General features: G+C 34.9%; 1 protein-coding gene across 3 annotated transcripts in view; it reads right to left on the reverse strand.

The window, feature by feature from the left end:
* The window catches only part of LOC131030544 (probable acyl-[acyl-carrier-protein]--UDP-N-acetylglucosamine O-acyltransferase, mitochondrial), a 185,449-nt gene that overhangs the window by 68,293 nt on the left and 97,912 nt on the right, over positions 1-19,244 (reverse strand). For 2 of the 3 annotated variants that reach the window (XM_057961408.2, XM_057961406.2), the window contains 2 exons: positions 6,094-6,218; positions 5,766-5,874 (listed from right to left, as the gene is read on the reverse strand). In XM_057961408.2, coding sequence (XP_057817391.2) covers positions 5,766-5,874; positions 6,094-6,218 — 234 coding nt within the window. The remainder of the gene's footprint in view (positions 1-5,765; positions 5,875-6,093; positions 6,219-19,244) is intronic. The other variant, XM_057961407.2, reaches the window with a different exon arrangement.

The raw sequence follows: 19,244 nt of genomic DNA on the forward strand, positions 1-19,244 counted from the left end.
ATCATGTTTTTAAAATTTATTCCAATGCCTAGAAAAGGGACCAAAGTATATACCTTTCTTGAGGAAAGTTCGGAGTTTTAGCCTCTTCAAACTTCAGTATTTACTAAACATTTTGTCTGAATATCCCTTGGAAAATGCTGAAAAAAGGACCAAAATTCACTAAGGCAGCAATGATTTCAGTGTTTGCTAGATGTTTTGCCTTCCAAACCCAAGGTTAACACCGAAGTTAATGATTTTGCAGAGAATAGAGGTGAGTTTCAGCCATTTTGTCCCATCAAACTTTAAGCAAGAGCATCAAGGACTCCCTCATAAGCATGAACAAAGGGGGTTGCAGCATCAAACCTATGTGTTTAAGAAGGCTATAGACTAAAGAACTGAAATAGAAACAAAGCATAAGACAAGTTGCAAACCAAACCTCAATGTTTGCTTACGAACAGCCTCATTCCCTTAGCCAAGCCAAAATTCATATTGTTCTTAGGCAAAGTTCGGACTTTTCTAGACCCCTGGCATTCCAAAACACTTGCCAATCCCGAACTTAACACAAAAATTGACTAAAACTTGAGAGAAGTTTGGTATTTTCAAACCTTTTTGCCTAAAAACTGCATGGAAAATAGCGAACTTTTTACTGAATTTCATGCATGCCTGTCCAAACTTTGGTTGGATTAGAGCATGGTTCTAGTGACCCTTCCAAGCCCGAGGTAAAGGCTGAACTTGCTTGGTTTGTGCCAACATATAATGATGTTCTTAGTACTCCTTCAAATGCCGAATCTTTATTCCTAAGTTTGCTTCCTAAGGTTGGATTTTGCAATCACAAAGGTGAGATTGGGAAGCATCAAAGGCCTTTCCTAGACCAACTCAATAACATTCCAAGAATAGTCTTCATTGCCAAAGTATCTCTCTCATCCATCCCAAGATCATGTAGTTCATCACTTCCTCCAAGCCAAAAGACCTTATCGGACACGATGGCAGAGTAATGTTCAAATCCTTCAAGGAATGAGTGAATATTGAAATGATGATTGATTTTTGACCTATATGTTCATGTAGGTTGGGGGACTCAACGGAAGCCATACAGGGATGAAGAAAACAATTGGATGCTCTATGACAATATCCTCCAGAGGATTCCTAAGATAAGGTCAGAAGAAGAATTCCATGCCAGCATCCTGAAGATGTCAGCGAGCAGAGCCAAGGACAAAGAAATAAGGGTTGGATGAGCAAGGACCCCTACTACCATCAACATGGCAACAAGTTGAAAGTCGGGGCAAAGAGTTGAAGGAAGAATCACAGTGTTGTAGGGCCAATAGGTGCCATTTCTAGAATTTTGGAAAACAATGACAAGGGCATGCACAAAACGCTACAAAAAGAACAACTGGAGATAACAGAAAATAAACAAGGTAGTTATTTCCCAACTACCAGATCTACCCTTTTTGTGCCTTGAACCCAATGAAATTTTGTCTTCTAGTGGGATTAATTGAAAACAATTATAAGTGACTGAAAAGGAGGTTGATGGTTGTTGAGATCATTAACCAAAAAGTTGTAAGGGCTTCTACAAGGCAAATCAAAGCCATTGGAAGCATTGAATCCTAGCCACTGATTCAAATTGTAAAATCTATAAAAGGCTAGTGCCTCTCTCATTATAAAGGGTTAGAAGGTTAGAATTTTAGAAGTAGAATAGAGTATGATTGTTGGATAGAAATTGTTGTAATAGCAGTTAGAACAAATGAATAAAGCATTGAAGAATGGTGTTTTTTCCATTTGCTCTAACCTGTCTGCATGGTTTCTTTTCATCAAGTTAGCAAATTTCAATGATCTTAGTGGTGAAGTGTGAAGGTATTTGATTTGATATCAAGTTCATACCATTGAAAGATTGCTAACTTTAAGTCTTCGTGCATGATTAGTCTGAACCTATTGTTGCTCTTAGTTCAACTGTGAATGTTTGTTTTGGATTGTGCCAAAATTGCATATCCAAATGAATATTTGTGGTCTGAAAATCTTTCATCCCCTTTGGAGCTTGCTCTATTCCTGTAGAGTTGTGAGTTTATATCTAGTTAAGCAGGAACCATTTTTATTTCAAATTTGTCTACCGATAGCACCAACTGCTATTGTCATTGTCCCAAGGATCTCTAAACCCTAATCCCTTTGCTATTTATTTTGCCCACTTTAAGAAGTAAAGTGTCACTAGATAGCTATACTAGACACAGGTCATCTTGTCAAATGCATAAGTCCCCTCATGTTTACCAGCAATACACATCGACCACTGAGTTATCCTAAGCAAGTCATGACCTAACAGTTCGAACCTTGAGGTTATCTCTTATGATCAACTCAAACAACATTAGAGATCTCCTTATTCAAGAGAGGATAGGATACACTCAGCATTCTATTCTGCATTGATTAAAAGTGCAAGCTTTCGCCATCATCAAGTTGTCAGCTAACTATTGTATCAAGATTCCACACGATGATGCAATTTTGTACTCAATTTGTGTTCAAATGAATCAATTTTAATAGAAAACACTTTTGTAGTCATCTATGGACTCATTGGATACATTTAATCATCGAATTTTGCAAAAAGAAATGTGCTTTTAAAGAAATTTAAAAAACTTTAAGCTGTCAAGTTTTTGCCAAGTCACAAATTTTAGGTTTGCCAAATTTTTGTTGAGTCAAAGTCTATCAACTATGGTTGTGACCTTTCATTCATCAAATCTAATCATGAGGCCAAATGTTTTGCTTTGGATAACCACATGTTGGCATTACTTCACTCTAATTAAAGAAGATAGCTTCATTAGAGCCATTTTTTAAAATTCGAAACTTTTTTGTTGCAAATTCTAAAAACGATACTTAGAGGTCTAGCCTCATAAGCACCACGATGCTAGTACACATAGGGTTGTCCCAACAAAACATCACAAACATCCATGGGTTTTGCATCACAAAACACCTTATCTCATCTTTGAAGGGTTTGATAGAATAGGATGGATGACACCATCAACTAATACAGATGTATATCTTGAATCACCCCTCTTATGGCATATGGGTGTGTGTAAGGTGGTATTTATAGGTTTAGTCTCTCTGTTGTTTCGACAAAGATCATGTTCCTCTAACTTGTAGTGTTTTTCATAAAATTCCAAGCCTTTCTATTCACCCACATCTATGGATGCAATAGGCATTCAATAGCCTCTCATGGGAGGAATTTTGTAATGGAAATCATGATATGTGGGTCCACATCAATGATTTAATCCACTTCATTTTTCTCAAACGAATAAGTAGATAATAATATTGAAGATGTGTCTAGCTCCTAGGCTCTATTAGAAGACCCTTGCTAGTGCAACAATCCTTCTAGTCATGCCACAGGCTCTTGTAGATCTCAAATCACATACCTATATTCTTCTAGGTTTTCTTACCACTTTTACTTGGCATGCTTCTATGGCAAAGTATACTTTGTTACTTTCTTACAAACCTGTTGTTGTCTCCCTTTCACTTGATGCGTACAAAAGAGTTTCCTTCCTTTGGGCTCACATCTCTCTTCAAGCTTCACGGGATAAAGATTAAGCAATCCCTAGCGTCTTAATATTTAAAACTGCCATCTTTGTCTAGATGTAATGAGGAAGGTTGTTGTAGTACTTGACGACCCAATTCTTCTCAAAGACCTTGATGTCAAGTTTTGCGTACAACATATGGAAGGTATTTCTATCATAGTAGTTATCACTAGGTGTACTTCTCTTCACGTGTATTTTCCTTTCTTGATGGCCTCCACGAAATCTCCTTAGGTACAATTTATCTTCACCGATCCTCAATGTGGAGCTCCCTCAATTCCACCTTGGCTAGTAAGGTAGCCTCCCAATATTGCTGAGTATGGAGTTAAGATTTGGGGAGAGTTGATGTTATTTTCTCTAAATTTGAGAAACCATTTATAGGGAGATGATTTTCCAATAGGGAGATCCAATTGCTGATAATAATTGCACCAATTTTCTTTCAAAATTAGACATATCAAAGTTTACCTAGACCTTTTAGGGAGTCTAAATAACAAATGGACTCACAATCAAGACTTGCAATGTGCTTGGGGTATTTGAAGTATCTACACAAACTAGTTCATCATCTCAACCCATTGCCTTTCAAGATCCACCTTGATCGACAAGTTTCCAATATGCGAAATACATCCTATGGTACATGTACATGCAGGTAGGCTCTAATACATGTGATCTAAATTAAGCCGGTAATTTAGGGCACAATAAACTAGTAGAGGAACTTAATGTATTATAAGCAACAGTTGAAGAAAATCAGTTAGCACAGAATTAACAGTTACTGAATAGCTAAACAAATAGATCTTAATTATAACTAAGAGAATATACAAAATAGGAAAACAATGTGGAAGAGACATGTTCGTTACAATACACGAAAAAATAAGCTATTATAGAGCTTTACAATACGAGAAACAATAAGCTTATTAAACATAGAAAATTAAGATTCTTGGTGAGAACTGACATGCCACCACACTTGTAGCGATGCGTATCCTTCTTGGAAATTGAATTAGACAGTCAGATAAGGAAAAACTCATTAAAGAACTGAAAGTCTATGTTGGGATTATTTAATTTTGGTACACTACTTGTCAAGGTCATAACTCCTAACCCATTTCATGAAATTCAAAGTTTGTATATGCATTGGAAAGCTTAGGTCAAAATAATTAATTTAAGATGGAAGCATAATGTAAACAAGCTCCAACTTGTGCATCGTCACATTCCATTCTGACGAGCCCCAAAAGTCCAGAATATGAAAATGTAGAAATACCAAAAAAAAATTAGGTTCTTAAAAGTTTTCATAAATCTATCTGAAACTGCTGCAAAGATGACCCAAGAAGTTCTTTACATCACTTAGTCCCCTCAAACTTTCCCTTATTTTAGGAAGATAACTATATTTTGTAAATGCTCATTTACTTTCACCTTACATTGCTACTCGATGAAGTTCTACATAATTTACGTTTTTAACTATTCCACTGAGTTCATGCCTATGAGCATACTATTAAATGCCACAGTGTTTCCAATAATAGGAGCTTGTGTTTCTTATTAAAATCCATGCCAGATTTCTAGAAATTTGATGTCTAGAATTGTAAAGGCACTGGATTGTGGAAATTATTGGGTGTGTGCAATAAAAGCATGGCTAGCCAGACGGAAGTGTAAAGTTCCCAATGTGATATGGTATGTAATTTTGAATCTACCTTCCTACATACATTATTGCAATTCAACTACACAACAGCCACAAGATATATTTTTAAGAAAATCTTTTCATTCTAAATCAACACATGAGCTCAATATAATCATGAAAAAATTCAGAGCTCTAGGTGTCTTCTGTAACAGTCATTAAACGTTGATTTGTATGCATCATGCTTATCTTGTAAAGCTACATGTGAGATCCCTATTCCATTTGGATGTTTATATTATTTGACAGCATATTTGAGTTCCTTATCCACACAATAAACTGATTAATACAGATATTAGGGCCAATATTAGAAGAGTATAAAAAGGCATATAAAGCATAGCCATTAGGAAAACGAAAAAACACCATATGTATTCACTTTTTCTTTTGATTCCACTGTAAATGTGAACTGAGCGAGGAAAGCAAAATAACAACTGAATAAAAAAAAGACCTTTACAGATTCGTTATTTGTGCAGGGCTTTAAGAAAGGTTTTTAAGTAAAGAACCATATTCTTAACTGCATTTTATATGATGCAATACATACACCTATAACCAAATTCTACGAGCAATACTACAATTCTTACCATGTATTTAAGGTCTTGACATTTCGCTCCTACCACTGCATGGTACCCAATAAAATTGTTGTTTCCGATTACCGTACGTCCTGGTAGATCAGCACCAACAATTGCACCACTGCCTGACAAAAGTTCAACATAGAGAGGCAACCAAATAATCAAGAAGATAACCATTACTAGTGCCTTTGATATGAGAAAAAAATCTTAAAGAACTGTCAAAGGAATTTCAAAGTTGTTTTTGTCAGTGGTAAAAAGGCTGACTTGGAAATCTTCTAGGGAGTACTACTAATTAAAATATTTAAGAACTATGAATGGATTGATTGTCTAGATAACCCACCCAGATACTACGCATCCATATCCTAACTCTGTATTTCCATATATATGACTTCCAGCATGCAACTGACAATTATTTCCAAGTTTTACTGCCTGGCCCACAATACAAAATGGACCAATTGTCACACCCTGCAAGTTCACATATCTGCATCACATTTTTGTAGGAAAACAAAGGCAAGAAAAATGCTTTTACAGAATTCACAGCACATTTCTCATTTCCTCTTTAGCAGTCAAAACTTTATTATTTGAACATTTGCAAAGCTTCATGACATATTGCAATTTGAATTGAAGAAATAAGTATTCTTCTGGAATAATATATCAGGAGTGACAAATCAAGAATAAATTGTTTCTTATTATTTCAACTATCTTACAGGAGAGTATCATCCTTGAAGAATATTTTACTGAAACACATTAGACGGATTTTTTAGAACTGATTTCTATAGACATCCATTCAAATTTCCATCAAGAAATTTTCGGAACATGCAATACACTTCATCTGATATAATGAACCAAGCAGACGTAATGAACAACCAGAAACAGTTCAAAATAATAAGCATTGAAAAAACAAGAGGGAACTGCTCAAACATAATGAAGAACCAAATAAGATGTCAAAGTGTGGAAACATGCAACAGAAAAATTCAACAAATTAGTAAATAGGCAGAGGATCTACTGAAGATTGATCTTAGCATTCATAGTCAAGGAAAAACTGCAAAATAACTCCAATAAAAATTACAGGTCAATGGATCCCTATTAGTCTTGTTGAAAGGAATGAGATTTTTTTTTCATTCAAACTCTGCTCATTCATCCACCATCTGCTGTCAGAATTAGTAGTCTCAAGCTGAGGGTCAGCAACTATTTCAGTTGCAAGAACACTGAAAAAGAATGGATGCCTATCATAAATGCATATTGAGAGTTATCTTTGACGTCTTTGATGCTCGCAGCATAACATACCTAATAAAATATAGAAGATAAAAAAATATTAAATACAATATCTTTTATGTGCTCCACAGTTAAAATTAATTTTTTTTATTTTGATTCCAGAGAAACAGCATCCCATAGTTTAACTACTAGGTTTGTCGGCCATCACCATCCTCGATGATTGCCCACGTACTGGGCTAGAGAAAACTGGGAGATATAATATACAAAGATGAATTCGCCAATTCGGTTGAGAATATCATTGGGGTTTATACTCATTTGCATGAGACTTGTCAAATGATGTTCTCCTCAATGACCATGACAATATAGAAGACATGAAATCATCATGAGCTGTCCATCCAATAACTTGTACACTAATAAAGCAACTTTATAAATTGCACTGTGTAGGTTGAATTTTTGAAACTGAAATGACTCCTTTCAAAAAGTATGCCATTAATCTCCTCACTCTTAACTATGGGACAAATGAGAGGTTTTGTTAATCAATATTTGCAAGAGTTGAAAGAAAGGATTTACATAAATGCATCACCCAATGATTTATACTTCCTTAAATAGTCTAAACCTTTAACCTCTTCTTGATATCCTGCTTGTTCCCTTGGTGTTGCTTCTAAGAAATCAAGCATTAGAGGTCTACATGTTATTCTACTGGCTGCCCTGGAGTTGTTGACCAGAATATTAATGTCACTTGCTTCTCCATGGTTGGCATTGCTTCCATTATTGTCATCATTACCATTTTTTGTCAATATTGTGTTGCATCCTCTGAGTGATTAACTGAACTAACTGTTGTTACTCTCTAGCCATGTCATTTAGTATTTGCAAAGCAATAGGAATTTGGTGGTCATCACTGTCATCCATGTTTCCTGCAGCTCTATCAAGTTATCAACAAACAAAACTGCAACACGAATTTCATCTCCAATCTCCAGTTGTTCTAGTGGATTGTTTGGCCTTCATCTAAAACAATACTGATGGGAACAAACCTCTCACCTGCATAATAAATTTCTCCTATCATCAACTTACCCCAAACCCTAGTAGCTTGCACGATACACTGCTCTGATACCATTGTAATGATCTGACCCAATTTCTATGGCAAATTTTTGGAAGTTTTCACAGTTTCAAAGCATGGGAATTTTATCAAACAGTTGGTGAGCTGCTGATTTGATTCAATAGTTTTGCAATTTGTTTGATAAACTGATATATGCTCAGTGCTCATGTCACATCCCATTTGTGCCCTAGTTGTTTTTATGCTACATTACCCCATGTTGTTTGTGCCCTAGTTGTTTTTATGCTACATTACCCCATGTTGTTTGTGCCCTAGTTGTTTTATGCGATATTTACGTGATGTTAATCGTGCCCTAGGTGTTTCATGTTATAATTGAGTGATGATGCCCTAGATGTTTATGTTATAACTGAGTGATGATGCCCTAGATGTTTATGTTATAGCTGAGTGATGATGCCCTAGATGATATTTGTGCTCAATACAATGAAATGATGACTCACAACTTTTAAATTGATGTTTTGCTATTTAACATGATCACATTTAAGATGTTTTACTTTTGTTGATAATATTTTTGAAATTTCAGAGTTATGACAAGATTTCAGGCTAATTGTTTGAACTTTGAACTGGCCAAGCGTGTGTTCCATTCGTCGTCCTCCGAGAAGGGAGGGGAAGTATCACCAGCTCAAGAGGTAAGGTAAGAGAACTCATGCCATCTAGAAACCCTAACCGTAAGTTGAGTCAAGTCGTCTTATGTTGACCATGTCTTTCGTCAGCCTGTCGCGTCAGGTAACCCTAATTTGGTCTGTATAAGAGTTTTTAGGGTTTCACGACCCTAATTTGTAGATTGGATTCCAAATTAATTTATTATTATTTTAATTATGAAATTTAATCATTTTTATTGCTCATGTTTTAATATAATTTATACATGTTTATATTAGTATATATATATATATATATACACTCATATATAAGTACGTATATGTATGTATCGAGGACATAATGAACACGTACATATAAGTGCTTATATAGAGAAATACGCGTATGATATATATGTATAAAAAGATAAACATTATTTTGTCGTATAATAATGGCATTAAATATTTTGACCAATCTTTAATATGGTCTTTTATAAAATGTATTATCAAGAGCCATGAGCCTTGAGCAAGTCTAATGTGAATTATCATTAGCACTGAATAAATATACTTATATTTATATGAATAAAAAGCTTCCTTCGAAATCTTGTCTTATTTTTTTTTAATTTATAAAGACTTTATTGTGAGGGCAACGGAATAAAGCCATATATCGAATGGTGGATTATAAAAGAAAAATAAATGATTTAAACACAAACATTATCAGGCATTAAATGAGGAAAACATTTTTGTTGAGAACCACCCTAGTGGCAAAACAAATCGGCAAATCAGCATGCCACTTATGCAATTTGAATTTCATTCAAATTAATAATAAATCAATCACATGTAAAAGAAACCAGAAGTTTCTAGAAGAATAAAAACTTAAGGCTTTTGGCATGACTATTCTTATCTTCCCTGTCAAGAAATAAGGCATGGAATTGGCATGGGGGTTGAAAAACAAAATTCACGTGAGTGCAATGGAATTAGGGTGAAATTGTTTAAAACCATCTTATGTTATGTGAGGTATATAGTTTTTATTTGGGAAACAATAGGACATACTTCTTCTCTCCTTCAGCTTTGTTTGGTTTTGGAAAATACAGCTCTCCAAATAGTTATCAGTTCCTTTATTTGGGAAAATTAAGGCGACTGTTCTGGAAATGGCAACTTGTTCAACCTATTTGTGGCATCCATTGGAGAATACATGGGGCTGCTCAATCTGCAAGGAAAGGCAAAGCAACTCCTATCATTCTCTATTTACCAGGTCATTCTATAGGCATTGTGCATCATTATTTCTTTCTTGAGTTCGAATTGTGGAAGAATAAGTAAATAGTTACATAAATCTTTACCTATTCTGTAAGACTGAGGATTGAGCATTCTGAAGATAGGAAAAACAAAAAAAAAGAAAGAAAAGATGCATGGGTTTTCTAGTGCAGCTGTAGCAGCATTCATGGTGTTTGATAAAAAGAAAAATAAATATATGTATTCTGTACATTTTTCAGAAATGCTGAGGTTTTGTTTTCTGGTAATTTGGTAAAGAAATTTTACCCACATCATATGGCATAATGTCTGGTTGTAGTATTCTTTTATTAATAAAAGAATATCTACACTAGGCAATATGAGGTATGGCTGTGAGTACTTCTTTGATGGCTGGAAATTAAAATGACAGCGCATTATTGTACTATTATGAGGAAACCCTTGACAGCTGGAACAATATGATACATTGTGATTATGGTATACAGCTGAGAAGAATTTTATTAGCAGTAAATAAAATGCAAACTGAGTAGTAACAGTATTGCTGGGTTAATTTCTTAATTTGAAAATGTGAAATATAGGCATAAATGCTTATCTATCTAAAACAACATGCTCAGTATATATATATATATATATATATATATATATATATATATATGAGAATGGATTATAACCAGAAAATTTATGGTGAGCATAATTGGTAAAAGATATGCGGAATAATACCACTCAGAATTGAGGGTATGCATACCAGAAAAACTTGTATTATGAAGAATTCACCTTCTTATTTTAAGTTGTCTCAGAATTAACCAAAACAGAAAAATACTACAGTTGTGAGGTTGATTATATCAAATGAGAATAACCTTCACTAGCATGTGAATGAAACTAAACCCTAGCTTAGGAAATAAAAATGGGTAAGGGCAGAACAGCAGTATCCATAATGCAATTAACATTTCAATTTTAATAAAACACACTCAGAAAATGCATTGACAGCAGAGATATGCCATGCATAACATTCAGTCAAAACTTAAAGAGTACATGGGAACCTCGCGGCTCTTAAGCCATTTTACCTTTCCTAATCTAGGGGTTAGTTATAATTCCTAATACTTTATGCAATGATTTATCAAAAAGATAAAACAAAAACTACATATGAGAATTAGTGTTGTTAACTAAAATCATGTAACACTTTTGTGAGACAATGAGTCTCTATGTGAGTACAAATAGGGTCAACTATAAAGTTAAAACTTACTTGTTTCTAGACCTATGCCCTAGAACCTTAAGTTACAGCCAAGAAGGGTGGAATTTTGACTTCACACTTAAGTATGATTGCAGCTATTTGAAAACCTTTGGGCCAAGGAGGTGCTCATATTAGAGCATCAGTCAAGATGGTTAATTTATCTCCAGTTTGGTAAGAAACGACAGGCAAGAGTAATATTTCAGTACTCATTAATGCAATTGAGCATAACAAATACTACAGGTGCACTTAGAATTTAGTAAACAATACCTCAGTGCGAAAAGATTTGATAGACAAGGGAGCTTATAACGCTTCTTAATGCAAATAGTCATATGTATAAAAATACATAACTTCACTGCTTCCTAATGCAGTTTGGCATTCATACAAAAATATATAGTTTCACTGGACGATACAGTAGCAGCACAAATGCTCATAATACATACAAAACATAGAAGCTAATGCTGATGAGGGAGATAGCAGCCTGTTGTCTATCTCATCTTTTCCACGCTAAGGTAAGTATATCGGTTTAAACCATGCTACAATGAAACTAGAAGGGAACAATTTACATCTAAAATAAAATAAGACCTTTAACCTCAAGATGAGGTAGAGTACCGGCCAAAACAATCAACTATGCTAGACTATAGAGAACTATTGACTGTTTTGATATTTCGTGTAATATTCATGAGTGAAAAAGGGCATTGTATGTTAATCATTTGCAACTCAATGGCAGATACCAATTAATAAAGGCCAAGTATGGGCTACTTCTCACGTGTAAACAGTTTTGAGACTGTGTGAAATGTGAACTATTCAACTGTTGTACTTTAAGACTGGTAAATTTGTATAGAACATTGGTTCATTAAAAGAGGGGTGGTGAATTCTGCATATTCATTAAGCATGGATTTATTCTTACACTTGTGAGAGAGCAGGTTGCTAGCTCAAGGGCACAAGTATGAACTTCATATTAAATTAATCTAGGGTTTTGACAAAGATAGGTTACACCATAAGAGTATAAGTCACCTCAAGTTTGTTGACCAGCATGTGAAATTGGGTCCAAACTTAAATGATAGCCAATGAGCCTCACAGAGTCAGTAAGCAATAGCATAGACACAAACATGCAGACTTGGATACCTTCAGGAATTTAATCCAACCAAGCTGGATGATTAACAATGACTTCATGAATTAGCGTGATTGCAATTACATAGAAACCTTCAACCAAGGTGATGTTACTTCTGTAAGCATCAACCAATTTGTTAATCCACTTACACAACCCAATCTGAGGTCATACTAGTTAGAGGTAGCCTATGGTGTATGACCAACTAGGGATTTGTGTAGGTTATACACCAGTCTCGAATGGCATAAGTCCAACTTTTCATTACCTTCCTTTGAAGGGTCGAGCCAATCCAATTGGAAATAGCACGGGGGACTAGTAAGTCCGTGATTGAGCGGAAAAGTGCCATGATGATACTTTCCCTCCTAATTGGTCTATTGGTAAAATTATGAAAGATCAGAATTTTGGCATCTAGAAAATGTATCTTCTAAACCTCTCTATACGTTTAATTTGAATTGCTAAACTTTTCATTTGTATCAACTATTTTGCTCATAGCATAGATCTCTGTTCAATTCAAGTTTCAGTTCAATGTTAATGGGAAAAAAAAAAAAGTTGCAAGTTTTTCCCTTTTTTTCTGCTTCAAAGATGTAAAAGTTGTAATTTAAATTTGCATAGGTTGTTGCATGTTACATATGGTATCAAAGCACAGGGTTCAACACTGAACCTCGGTCTCGCCAGCAGACACTTTGAGATAGAAAACTGAATCAACTTTCTTGCAATTGGGATTGTATTTTCTTAATCAACAAATTAAAGTGTGATGAATAACTTAGCTAATGGTAACCTTGAGGTAGTTGAGTTTGTTAAGAATCGGTAGACAGCAGCAGGCTGATCGTTAATGTAAGAGTACCATGAAGGTCGTTGAAGACCATTAATGTCATTGACATAAGACAATTTATAATTAAATGGAATAAGGGCCAGTGGGTCAATTATACCCAAATTTTGTATGAGTTAGTTGAACTCCAGTATGAACAAGTCGAGCAAGGGTGGTGATTATTGACAGCACGTTTAAACGTGCTCGTTATGTTAAAACCTTGGCCAAGGTGGTGCTGCATAATGCAAGCGACCGTCAGATCACTGGAACCAAATACACCTCTAGTCAGATGTGTCCTACTAGTTGGGGGGTACCCATAGTGTATGACCGACTAGTTTGTGTAGGTCCTAAACGCCAAGCTCAGATGACAATGATGGCAACTAACTTTCATCCCCAGTTTACACCCTTGCGCAGAGTTAGACCGCTTCTAGTAGGAAGGGGGCACAAGAGACTGCCAAGTCTAAGGCAAGAAGGAAAAGCTTTAATAAAGCTCTTCCTCTTTTAGACTATGTCGAGGCTTGATACGGAAGATCCCCAATTGGGAAGCTTATTGATTTTATTCTCTAAACTTTAATCGTTTCTTGAAAATGGAAATTTTCACTTGAATACTTTTTTATAGTGAATAGCAAAAATGCTATATGTTCCATGCTTTGGTTATAAAGAACTAACTTTCCTTCAAATGAATCAGCTAAATTCCTATTATGTTGAAGAGCAGTAGGTCAAATTGCAACTTCGGTTGAAGTAGTTATGTTTTATTCAAAATGCTTAAGTTTAATATTGATATAGATCGTAATCTATTTTTTTTTCTTAGAATAGAATTTGTGAAACCAAGCACTTTGGGAACCTTGGATATGGAATTGAACCTTTAAACAGAAAAGGGGCTATGAATTAACTATCAATTGACTATGGACGATCAAAACCATGTATGATTGCTTTTATTCTTTTCCACTTGAGAATGAGATCCTAGCAAAAGCTATCCGATGATTTCGAAAGAGAGACATCGATGGCCCCACTAGCTAGGAAACAGTTGGAAGCACACCTTAATCGAGTCAACCAAAGATTCAACCAAGAAAGTGACTAAGGAAGAAAAGAGACAGAAGGTCAGAAAGACCTTTAGCTTCTCACTCTAGAATATTGCCTCAATCCTTCTAAATTGATGATCAGGAAGAACCTACCACCGGTTTGATTAGTGACACTTAGATAAGAGAATAAATATGTGATAACTAGCAAATGGAAAGTCCAAAACTTGGGTTTGAGCAATATCAATTAGATTTGTTGAATATGTTTTGTATAAAAATTTAATTAGGTGAATAAAGCTAGAGAATAGTTAATCGAGGAGAACATGAGGATGCGACCAGGAATGAATTGAATTGGATGCTTAACATGGAGGAATGGATTGTGGATCATTATGAATTCCAATCTGGAGAGAATGCTTGGATACCCTAAAAATCAGATTGTGTAGCTTGAAATCAAGAAGATTAAATCTCCTATAATGAAAGCTTAGTATCAGAAGATACCTCTGAGCTTGATTAGCTAGAAAAGAAAGGTATCTTGTGTTTAGGAACTACTGCATCAGTATCAAGCTATATAAAATATATCAACGGACATATGATGCAGCTATGTGGAAGGAACAAAGGGCTGAGAAAGGAATGAAAGATAATGATTACAATCAAACATAGGAAATTGTTGTTGTGAGCCCAAGATAATGCAATGCTTGTTGTTTTGTATGGGACACTTAAGTTCCTACAATGTAATTCTAGGTATAAATTGGTTGTAAAGCATAGAGCCAAGCAAACTATTTTTCCAACAGGGTGAAATATTTGGACGACCTATGGAACACAGTTCATATTCAATAATCCAACATGATTTTCAATTGCAACAAACCTATGTCACACAGCTGAGGAAAACAAACCCTACTCCGAACATCCAGGAGTTACTAAACTTCTAGCTGATGTCAAACCCTTGTATTCTGGAAAGGGATGAAAAACGATACTGCAAGGTTTGTGGCCAGTTGTTTTGAATGTCAGCGAGTTAAGGCCGAACATCAACACCCAGCAAGGTTGTTACAACCCAACACAATACCTGACTAGAAATGGCAGATAATCAACATGGACTTGGTCCAAGGATTGCCTATGTCTAGGAACACACATAATGCCATTCTGGTAGTGGTTGACAGATTAACCAAAGTAGCTCACTTTATTCTGGGCAACCTTTCAAATGGAATGCCTATCATAGCCTATAAATTTGTGCAAGATATATTTCAGTTACAAGGAGTACTAGAGAAAATAATCTCAAATAGGGATGCCAAAATGACATCCAAATTTTGGCAAACTCTATTTGCAGCCTTAGGAACTCAGTTGAACATTCGCTCTACATATCACCCTGAAACAGATGGCCAGACAGAAAGAGTCAATCACATTTTAAAGGACCTTTTAAGAATGTACTACTTGGATCAACAGTACAAATGAGAAGATTATCTTCCCTTGGTTGAATTTGCCTACAACAATTCCTACCAGTCATCCATTAAGATGGCACCTTTTGAAGCACTATATGGAAGGAGGTGTAGAACTCCTATCAGCTGGGATAAGATGGAAGATAGGATAACCCTTGGTCCAGAAATACTCTCAGAAATGGAAGAGCAAGTAAAATTGATCAGAAAAAGGTTAGCAGAAGCTAACAATCGACAAAAAAGCTATGCAGATGCAAAGCATACTCCCAAACAATTTGTGGTGGGAGAGAAAGTGCTTCAATGGGTAAAACCTAACAAGAATGCAATAAAATTTGGAAAGTCTTCCAAACTAGTACCACGATATGTAGGGCCCTTCGAAGTCTTGGAGATCATTAACCGGTAACCTTCGGAATTGCTCTACCACCCGCTCTTGCCCAATTGCATGATGTATTACATGTTTCCTATTTGAAAAAGTACGTTTCCGATTTCGCACACATGATTGATTGGAACTCCTTACGGGTATAAGACCTAGGGGTGGTCATGATTGAGCCAATTAGGGTGCTTGAGGTATGTAAGCATCGCTTACGTAACAGAGAGGTTACTTAGTGCTACGTCCAATAGGATCAATACTCTAAGTACAGTGCCACCTAGGAAGATTATAATGAGACCCACCAACGAATCCCCCATTTGTTTAATGTTTTCAACAGTTGAACTTGTTTCTTTTAATGTTGGATAAACAACGTTAATTTCATGATGTTTTAAAATCATACTTTAAATCATCGAGGACAATGATTCACAAGGGGAAGGATATGTTACATCCCATTTGTGCCCTAGTTGTTTTTATGCTACATTACGCCATGTTGTTTGTGCCCTAATTGTTTTATGTGATGTTAATCGTGCCCTAGGTGTTTCATGTTATAATTGAGTGATGATGCTCTAGATGTTTATGTTATAACTGAGTGATGATGCCCTAGATGGTATTTGTGCTCAGTACAATGAAATGATGACTCACAACTTTTAAATTGATGTTTTGTTATTTAACATGACATTTAAGATGTTTTACTTTTGTTGATAATATTTTTGAAATGTCAAAGTTATGACAAGATTTCAAGCTAATTGTTTAAACTGGCCAAGTATGTGCAAGAGTTTGTCGTCCTCAAAGAAGGGAGGGGAAGTATCATCAGGTCAGGAGGTAAGGAAAGAGAACTTGTGCCATCTAGAAACCCTAACTGTAAGTTGAGTCAGGTTGTCTAATGTTGACCATGTCTTTCGTCAGCCTGTCACGTCAGGTAACCCTAATTTGTTATGTATAGGAGTTTCTAGGGTTTCACAACTCTAAGTCGTAGATTGGATTCCAAGTTAATTTATTATTATTTTAATTATGAAATTTAATCATTTCTATCGCTCATGTTCTAATATGATTTATACATGTTTTTATATATATATATATATATATATATATATATGTATGTATATACGTATACTCTCATATATAAGTACGTATATGTATGTATCCAGGACATAATGAACACGTACATATAAGTGCTTATATAGAGAAATACGGGTATGATATACATGTATAAAAAGATAAACATTATTTTGTCGTATAATATTGGCATTAAATATTTTGACCAATCTTTAATATGATCTTTTATAAAATGCATTATCAGAAGCCATGAGCATTGAGAAAGTCTACTATGAATTATCATTAGCACCGAATAAATATAGTTATATTTATATGAATAAAAAGCTTCCTTTGAAAGCTTGTCTTAATTTTTTTAATTTATTAAGACGTTATTGTGAGGGCAATGGCATAAATCCATATATCGAACGGTAGATTATAAAAGAAAAAAAATGATTTAAACACAAACATTATCGGGCATTAAATGAGGAAAATCTTTTTGTTGGAAACCACCCTAGTGGCAAAACAAATCGGCATGCTACTAATGCGATTTGAATTTCATTCAAATTAATAATAAAGCAATCAAATGTAAAAGAAACCCGATGTTTGTAGAAGAATAAAAACTTAAGGCTTTTGGCATGACTATTCTTATCTTCCCCATCAAGAAATAAGGCATGTAATTGGCGTGGGGGTTGGAAAATAAAATTCATGTGATTGCAATGGAATTACGACGAAATTGTTTAAAACCATCTTATGTTATGTGAGGTATATAGTTTTTATTTGGGAAACAATAGCACATACTTCTTCTCTCCTTCAATTTTGTTTGGTGAGGCAAAGGAATAAAGTATGAAGTTATTGTCATATATACCAAAAATCAAGGAAAGGTAAATGGTGAGAAACACCAACATATAAAAAGGAGTAGTCAAAAAAAAGAAACTGATACCTAGCCCAAAGATATTTCCATAGAAATGGGAAAACAATAAGGACTTGACATTGGTAGGGATGATTAATTAGTACTTATCCAAAACCCCGATCTAGAATATGTTTCTATCTACTTAAAAATAATGGCTATCGAGAACAAAGTAATCCTTTCCACAGTTTTCTTTCTCCCACAAAAAAAAGCTGAAGTTTGAGATAGGTTCAAAAGCTCCTATTATTTGTAGCAAACGGAATCTCAATGGTTTGATTTATGAAGATTCTGGTGCTTTTTTTAATTATGTTCTTTAGTTCTAAATGACCATTGAGAAGCCGTATGAAGTGAAATTTTCACGTATGGTTTTGGAATAGAGATCAAAACAGTGATCGTTATTAATATTAACTATTAATCTGTTAACCGGCATTAAGTTTGGTTTACCGGTATTAAGTATCAAGTTTGATTAAGTTATATTTGGGTTGAAATTAATTGACAACTGATTCACACCCCCCCCCCTCAGTTGCCTCTGGGTCCTAACAATTGGTATTCGGAAACATACTTAATAAAAATGGTAAGGTAATCAGAAACAAAGCAAGATTAGTATGCAAAGGCTATTCACAGAAAGAGGGAATTGATTACAATGAAACCTTTGCACCGGTAGCTAGAATTGAGGCAGTCAAATTGTTTATGTCGACTATAATTATCCAATAGTTCAAGTACAATTGATACAGCTTTGCAATAGTTATCGGTTCCTTTATTTGGGAAAATTAAGGCGATTGTTCTGGAAGTGGTGCCTTGTTCAACCTGTTTGTGGCATCCATTGGAGAATACATGGGGCTGCTAAATCTGCAAGGAAAGGCACAGCAACTCCTATCATTCTTTGTTTACCAGGTCATTGTATAGGCGATGTGCATCATTATTTCTTTCTTGAGTTTAAATTGTAGAAGAATAAGTAAATAGTTAGATAAATATTTCAATATTCTATAAGACTAAGGGTTGAGCTTTCTGAAGATAGATAAAAAAAAGAAAGAAAGAAAAGATGCATGGATTTTCTAGTGCAGCTGTGGCAGCATTCATGGTGTTTGATAAAAAGAAAAAAAAATATTTGTAATCTATAAAATTTTCAGAAATGCTAAAGTTTTGTTTTCTAGTAATTTGGTAAAGTAATTTTACCCACGTCATATGGCATAATGTCAGGTTGTGGTATTCTTTTGTTAATAAAAGAATGTCTACACTAGGCGATATGAGGCATGGCTGTAAGTACTCCTTTGATGGCTGGAAATTAAAATGATAGGACATTATATTGTACTGTTATGAGAAAACCCTTGACGGCTGGAACAATATGATACATTGTGTTTATATGATACAGCTTAGAACAATTTTATTAGCAGTAAATAAAATGTACACTGAGAAGTAACAGCATGACTGGGT

The sequence above is a fragment of the Cryptomeria japonica genome, chromosome 6, assembly GCF_030272615.1.
Source record: "Cryptomeria japonica chromosome 6, Sugi_1.0, whole genome shotgun sequence".
Lineage (NCBI taxonomy): Eukaryota > Viridiplantae > Streptophyta > Pinopsida > Cupressales > Cupressaceae > Cryptomeria > Cryptomeria japonica.